This window comes from Scylla paramamosain, chromosome 26, assembly GCF_035594125.1.
Source record: "Scylla paramamosain isolate STU-SP2022 chromosome 26, ASM3559412v1, whole genome shotgun sequence".
Taxonomy (NCBI): Eukaryota; Metazoa; Arthropoda; class Malacostraca; order Decapoda; family Portunidae; genus Scylla; species Scylla paramamosain.
In genome coordinates, this window is record NC_087176.1 from 14718704 (window position 1) to 14725676 (window position 6973).

A 6973-nucleotide genomic window follows, 5' to 3' on the forward strand; every position below is an offset into this window, starting at 1 on the left:
GTGGTGTAGGTCTTCCTTTAGTGATGTCCGTATGCCAAGGAGGACGAGAGGAAGTGCCTGGGACCAGTCTGCACGTGTGGCAGAGGCAGCTAAGGAAGACTTCAGCTGACGGTGGAATCTCTCAACGGTGCCGTTTGCCTGCGGGTGGTAACTGGCTGTCCTGAAGCGTTGGATGCCTAGTAGTGACATCACCTTGTTCCACATACTGGACTCGAACTGGCTGCCACGGTCAGAAGTGAGGCTGAGAGGGACACCGAACCTGGAGATCCAAGTAGTGATGAAGGCACGTGCGACGGAGTCCGTTGTGATGTCAGCCAAAAGTGCAGCTTCCGGCCAGCGTGTGAAGCGGTCGACGCAGGTGAGAAGGTACCGGTAACCGTCAGAGTAGGGTAGTGGTCCAACGAGATCGACATGCACGTGGTCGAACCGTGAAGAGACTGGAGTGAAGGCGGCCGCAGGAGAGCGTGTGTGTCGCCACACCTTGGAGGCTTGGCACTTGACACATGTGCGGGTCCACAGCCTGACGTCTTTGTTGATGCCAGACCAGATGAAGCGTGAGGTCATCATCTGCTGAGATGCTCGGATGCCAGGGTGGGAGAGGTCGTGCAGCTGACGAAAAACACGATACCGGTGGGTCTTCGGCAGGTAGGGCAGACAGGAATCGGTGGAAGTGTCAGCGTAAACGTGCACTGTGGTTCCTGGGAGTTGTATCTTCTTCATCTGTAGTGCGGGGTTGTCTTGGAGTTGCCGCAGCTCTTCATCGTTGGCCTGGTCAGCAGCGATGGCAGTGTAGTCGATGGGAGAAGATGACACAGCAGAGATGTTGCGCGAGAGAGCATCAGCTGGGGCGTTGTGTTCACCTTTGACGTAGCGCAAATCCGTGGTGAACTGCGAGATGAAGTCGATGTGACGCAGTTGTCGCGGTGAACAGGTCTTGATGTGCAGGGACTTCGAAGTGAGTGGCTTGTGGTCGGTGTATACATGGAAGTTGCGACCTTCCACGAAGTACCGGAAACGCTTGATGGCCTTGTAGACGGCGAGAAGTTCCCTATCGTAAGTACTGTACTTGGATTCCGCCTTGTTAAATTTCTTTGAGAAGAAAGAGAGCGGTTTCCAACCTCCGTCGACATACTGCTGTAGACCTGCTCCGATGCCGATGTCAGAAGCGTCTGTGGCGATAGAGATGATGCCATCTGGAGCAGGGAAGCTGAGAGGTGAGACGGAGCTGAGAGCTTGTTTTGCTGCTGTGAAAGCTTCCTCAGTGGCTGGAGTCCAGACTAAGGAGATGGACTGTCCTCTCTTGCAAGGCTTGATCATTGCATAGAGCGGCTGAAGAAGTAGTGAGCAGCTGGGGATGAAGCGGTTGTAGTAGTTCAGCATCCCCAGGAATTGCTTGAGTTGGCGCTGTGTTGTAGGCTTGGGGAAGTTCTGGATGGACTCGCACTTTTCTTGCAGTGGAGTGATGCCTTCCAAGGAGACAGTGTGGCCAAGGAAGGTGATGGAGGGGACCCCAAACACAGACTTGTCGACGTTGACTTGCACCCCGTAGTCTTGCAAACGGGTGAGTACTTGCTGGAGGTGCTGTTGGTGCGTCTCTGCGTCAGGACTGGCGATGAGGAGGTCGTCGATGTACGCGAAGCAGAAGGGGAGACCTCGAAGGACTTCGTCAATGAAGCGTTGGAAGGTTTGAGCGGCATTCCTCAAACCAAAGGGCATCTTGACGTACTCGAACAATCCGAAGGGTGTGATGAGAGCAGTCTTCGGAATGTCCGCTGGATGGACGGGGATGTGGTGAAAAGCTTTCACAAGGTCGATCCTCGAGAAGTAGGTGCATCCGGAGAGCTGAGAAGAAAACTCCTGGATGTTAGGCACTGGGTACCTGTCCTCGACGGTGCGCGAGTTGAGAGCGCGGTAGTCTCCACATAGTCGTAGTTCGCCATTTTTCTTAGGCACGATGTGGAGAGCGGAAGACCAGTTGCTGGAGCTGGGCCGCATGATGCCTTGCTGAATGAGGGACTCGAACTCTGCCTTGGCTTGTCTGGCGCACTCTGGAGCTAGGCGGCGGGCCTTGGCGTAGGTAGGAGGTCCCTTGGTCTCGATGTGGTGCGAGACGTGGTGTGTGACCGGCTTGCTGACTGAGTACGGCTGCGTCAGCGTAGGGAAGGACTTCAGCAAGGAGGAGAACTGGTTGTCTGCGTTGACGAGGGAGATCTGTGTGCTATCACCATGAGTGACCTGTCCCTTTGTTGTGACTGAGGTGAGAGGATCGAGCAGCTTCCGACCCTTGATGTCCACTAGGAGACCGAAGTGTCGGAGGAAGTCAGCACCTAGAATTGGTTGCGTGACAGCTGCTACGTAGAACGTCCACTCGAAGGTACGGCGGAGGTTCAGGTGAAGTTGCAAGGTGCGTCGCTTGTACACAGGAATCTCCGTACCATTGGCGGCGTGAATGTGAAGGAGGGGAGGCAACCTCCGGTCTACACCAGGGGCAGGGAGAATACTGACGTCTGCACCAGAGTCGATGAGGAACTTGGTCCGGGAAAGAGGGTCATACAACTTCAGTAGCGCAGACGAGGTGTCGCGAACACTATGCGCCGCTAGTGCTCGCTGTTGGGGTTTAAAGACTTGGCGAAGGTACAGGGAGCCTTACAATTTCTTGCGTCTTTCCCGAACTCTTCATGGTAGTAGCAGAAAGTAGAAGTCTCCGGCGTCTTACTCTTTGAACGCTGGCGGCGCCGGAAGTGGTGTCTGGAGGAAGAACGCGAACGTGAGCATGAGCGTTCTCTGACCTCTCTCCGAAGATCTCTCACTTCAAGTATAAGCTGTGAGACGAGCTCAACAAGTTGCTTGGTACTGTCTTCTGCTGAGATGGAGGCTACGGAGTCGACGTCATCAGGCATTGTGCTGAGTGGACCACCACGTGACTGTGTAAAGTACACTACAGGCGCCGGAAAGTCCGGGAGCCACAGCGGTGAGGAGTGAAGGCGTGAGGCGCCGGTGTGACCGGGTGCCACAGCGGTGAGAGATGCCGAATTGGGGCAATGTCACTTCACTCACCACTGAACGAACTGTACGTTATCCCTGGCACTGCACTCACCACTGAACGAACTGTACGTTATCCTTGGCACCGCACTGTTAGTAATCCACGGATGACAGTGTTAATCCTAGGCGATGGACCGTAAGTAATCCCCAATGAAGAGCTGTAGATGGAGGCGGGACGAGGCCAGTGGGAGGGCTCCAGGTCACAGCAGGAAACTGGAGGGGCCGGCAGAAGTTACGTGGAGGAGCGTCCGCGACTGGGAGAGACTGCTGGCCAGTGGCGAGGGCCAGCTGGAGAGTGCCGCGGGGTGAGGTGCCGTGAGGGCAGCCGGGCGGCGGGGGGCGGCATACGGGCGGCTGGGGGCGGCTGGGGGCGGCGGCCGGCGGGGTGGCGGCCGGGCAGCGGGGGGCGGCGTACGGGCGGCTGGGGGCGGCGGCCGGCGGGGTGGCGGCCGGGCAGCGTTGAGGTGGGGGCCGGGGTCTGCTGCTGGAGGCGGCGACACCGGCGAAGGGGCAGCTGCCGGAAGATCCGCCCGTAGCCGACCGCGTCGCCTTGGCCAGGTGGTTGGAGGATAGCAGCAGGGTGGACTTGGCTGCTCACTCCGGAACAACGGGGTCACCAATTGTAGCGAAGGTGAGGTGCTACTTGGCCGCCCGGAAGTTGCTCAAGCGAGAAGTGTAGGCTCCCAACTATGACTCTTGGTCATAGCAGTGTTTAGTCCTTGAAGGGTAACAATTTCCAGTGTCATAGCAGTGTAGCTCTGGCAAAGGAAACTTAGCCTGGGTATTCTCTGTTTATTCAGCAAAAACATGAACAATATATATATATATAACAATTACTAAACATAACAAACGACACATACAAAATTATGGAAAAAGAGAGTGTATGTGTGTGTGTATGTCTGTGTGAAGAAAGGAGTAGTAAGATGTATTGAGAAGATGTGTAACACATGTGTCAAAGAGCGTGCAAAGAATGTGACAAGTAAGAGAAATGTATAAAGTGATGAAAAAGATATGAAAGACAAAAGCCTGTGCAGTAGAGAGAGTGAAAACGGAAGGGTGAAAATAAAACAGAAAACGGAGTGCAAGGAGCGGTGACTTGTGTCCCGCTACAGGTGCAAGCACGGAGGCACAGTTTCGGAGAACAATAGGAGGGACCCCATCAGGTCCATAAGCCTTCCGAGGTTTGTTGGACAAAGCCTGTTTTAACTTGTATTATACAGGAAATGAACGGGTTAGGCTTGAATACTTTCACATTTTTTTTTATGTATATGTACATATATAGATTTTATTTATCATTATTATATAGACATAAATTTTGATATTCAGTATATATATATATATATATATATATATATATATATATATATATATATATATATATATATATATATATATATATATATATTAACATTTTGGCTGCTTTTCTTTTTTTTTTAGGGAGGGTTTAATGCCAACCTTGCTTTTTGGGCCACCTCTGTATCATGTATAGCACAAGAGCAGGTTTTGTTAAACCAAGGTTTTGAAGGTTCAGGTAGAGAAAAAGAGTGAGGAACATACTCCTCCATGACAGACACTATCACCTCTGCTATGCACTCAGCTGACAGAGTTGGGTCTGTGACACAGAAGCAGGAGTCATTCCAATGAAAATGAGCATAATACCTCCTGAAGTCCCTCTAATTAATAGATGTAAAATGCCAGAGGTACCACTGCTTTGAGGGATCCTGAGGAGGGATTGCAGCGATAAAGCAAGATACATATATGAGATTGTGATCAGAGGAGCCCAATAGAAAAGATAGTGTAAGTGCATAAGCAGAAAGATTAGAGGTTAGGAAAAGGTCAAGAATGTTGGGTGTCTCCAAGACGGTCAGGTATACGAATAGGGTGTTGCACGAGTTGCTTTAGGTCGTAGAAGACAGAAAAGTTAAAGGCTAGTTCACCAAGATAGTCAGTGAAGGGAGGGGAAAGCCAAAGCTGATGGTGAACATTCAAGTCTCCAACAATTGAGGTATCCGGAAAAAGAAGAATAGTCAGAATGTGCTCCACTTTGGAAGTTAAGTAGAAAGAATTTCTTCTAATCAGAAGAGTTAGATGAGAGGTATACAGAACAGATGAATTTAGTTGTAAAGTGTCTCTCTAGTCGTAGCCAGATAATGGAAAACTCGAAACTCCCAAGAGCGTGGGTACAAGAGCAGGTTAAGTAGTTGCGCACATAGAGGCAATATCCAGCTTTGGGTTGAAAATGAGGATAAAGAAAGTAGACGGGTGCAGAAACGGGTCTACTGTCAGTTGCCTCAAACACTTGTTTTTCAGTGAGGAAAAGAATGTGAGGTTTAGTAGAGAAAAGGTGGCGTCCTACAGATTAAAAATTAGATCTAAGCCCGCGAAAATTGCAGAAGTTAGTGAAGAAATATTGGGGGCGGATGTCAAAACACTTACGGTTGATGCCAGAAGAGCACTCTGACCTGGGGACATTTGTGGTCCCTTCCCCAGACTGGGACTCCAAGGCTGGTGTAGGAGTCGCCATGATAGTTTTGAATTTTAACTGAAGGGTGCATGTGTAATTAGGTGCATGTAGTTTTGTGTAAAAGAAGAGTTGTCTTTAGAGAGCAGACTTTGACTGCTCCTTACTGACACAAGGGGAAACGTTCAATGAGGTCATAGCTGGCTTTAATGATAGGTTTACAGCACCCCCTCTTCCAGTGCTTTAGACCTCACTGTGGCTAATTATTGTTTGCGTAGGTGTCTATTCCCTCCACCTTACAGTACTCTCTAGAAGTAAGTCGTATTTCGTTTTCATGCCATAAGATGGATATGATAACTTCATGGTAGGGGGTCTTTCAAAAGTTCATAAAATGGGTAGTCTGATTAGACCGATTAATCAACTTAAAAAAAAAATATATATAATTTTGCCAAATTTATTTTTTTTGCCTGATTTTATATATGTTATCATACATTAATTAAACTATTTTTAATCAAAGAATTTATGGATACTGAGTTTAGTCATCACCCTGAAATGTCTTGGTTTCATGTAGAATTTTTGCCTGTATATGATTGGTTGGGGCCAGCGATATTACTGTAGAATTATGTAAGAAATAAAACTACTCGATATAATCTTGCCCTCTTGGCACAATTTAAATGATTATTAAAATCAAGTGTTAAAGAATCTTGTTTAATATTTTTTATTTATTTATTTATTTGTTTTATTTTTTCTTTAACCTCACCTATAGCAAATTTCTTTCACATTGTTAAGAAATAAATGGATGAATAGAATTTCAATAACTAAAAACAACTATGTATAAAAATATAATGTGGATTACTTTTCATTTTGCTCTTCAAACACAATCATATCAACATATTTTTCTATTACCTTAATAATTAAATAAAAATCTTCGCATTGTTCTTTAACGAACCTTGGGTTTCATTAATTTTCAGTTGTCCCATAATTATAACGTTGAGTCCATTAGAACAGGTAACTGCTTATATGTTATTATTCTAATATATATATATATATATATATATATATATATATATATATATATATATATATATATATATATATATATATATATATATATATATATATATATATATATATATATATATACTTAAGATAAACTTTCCTAATTTATCGCTTTTATTGTCATAAACTCAAATACAACCACATCACTTTTTAGACATAGATGCGGCGCAGAGGTGTGCCACCTAAACATGCTATATTCATGCAGGTGTTCTGAGTGTTCAGCCAAGTATACTGGTTCCACGTTGTCGTATCTTAGACTTCAAATATTCAAGCGCAAGGGTTTGTCTTATCAAAACAATTAGTTTTTATTGTTAATTTTAGTTACTTCAATATTAGAGAGCAAAAAACATACTTTATCCATAAAATAAAATAGTAACATTCATATTCAAAGCAAATAATGATCTTAGAATG

General features: G+C 46.6%; 1 protein-coding gene across 1 annotated transcript in view; it reads right to left on the minus strand.

Annotated features, from left to right (window-relative positions):
• The window catches only part of LOC135113838 (nascent polypeptide-associated complex subunit alpha, muscle-specific form-like), a 43919-nt gene extending 38353 nt beyond the window's left edge, over positions 1 to 5566 (minus strand). The window contains exons 1-6 of the mRNA XM_064029457.1: positions 5479 to 5566; positions 4535 to 4654; positions 3178 to 3632; positions 2436 to 2529; positions 2137 to 2294; positions 1191 to 1404 (exon numbers count right to left, since the gene is read on the minus strand). Of these exons, the coding sequence (XP_063885527.1) occupies positions 1191 to 1404; positions 2137 to 2294; positions 2436 to 2529; positions 3178 to 3632; positions 4535 to 4654; positions 5479 to 5566 (1129 nt within the window). The remainder of the gene's footprint in view (positions 1 to 1190; positions 1405 to 2136; positions 2295 to 2435; positions 2530 to 3177; positions 3633 to 4534; positions 4655 to 5478) is intronic.
• Positions 5567 to 6973: the final 1407 nt, after the last annotated feature.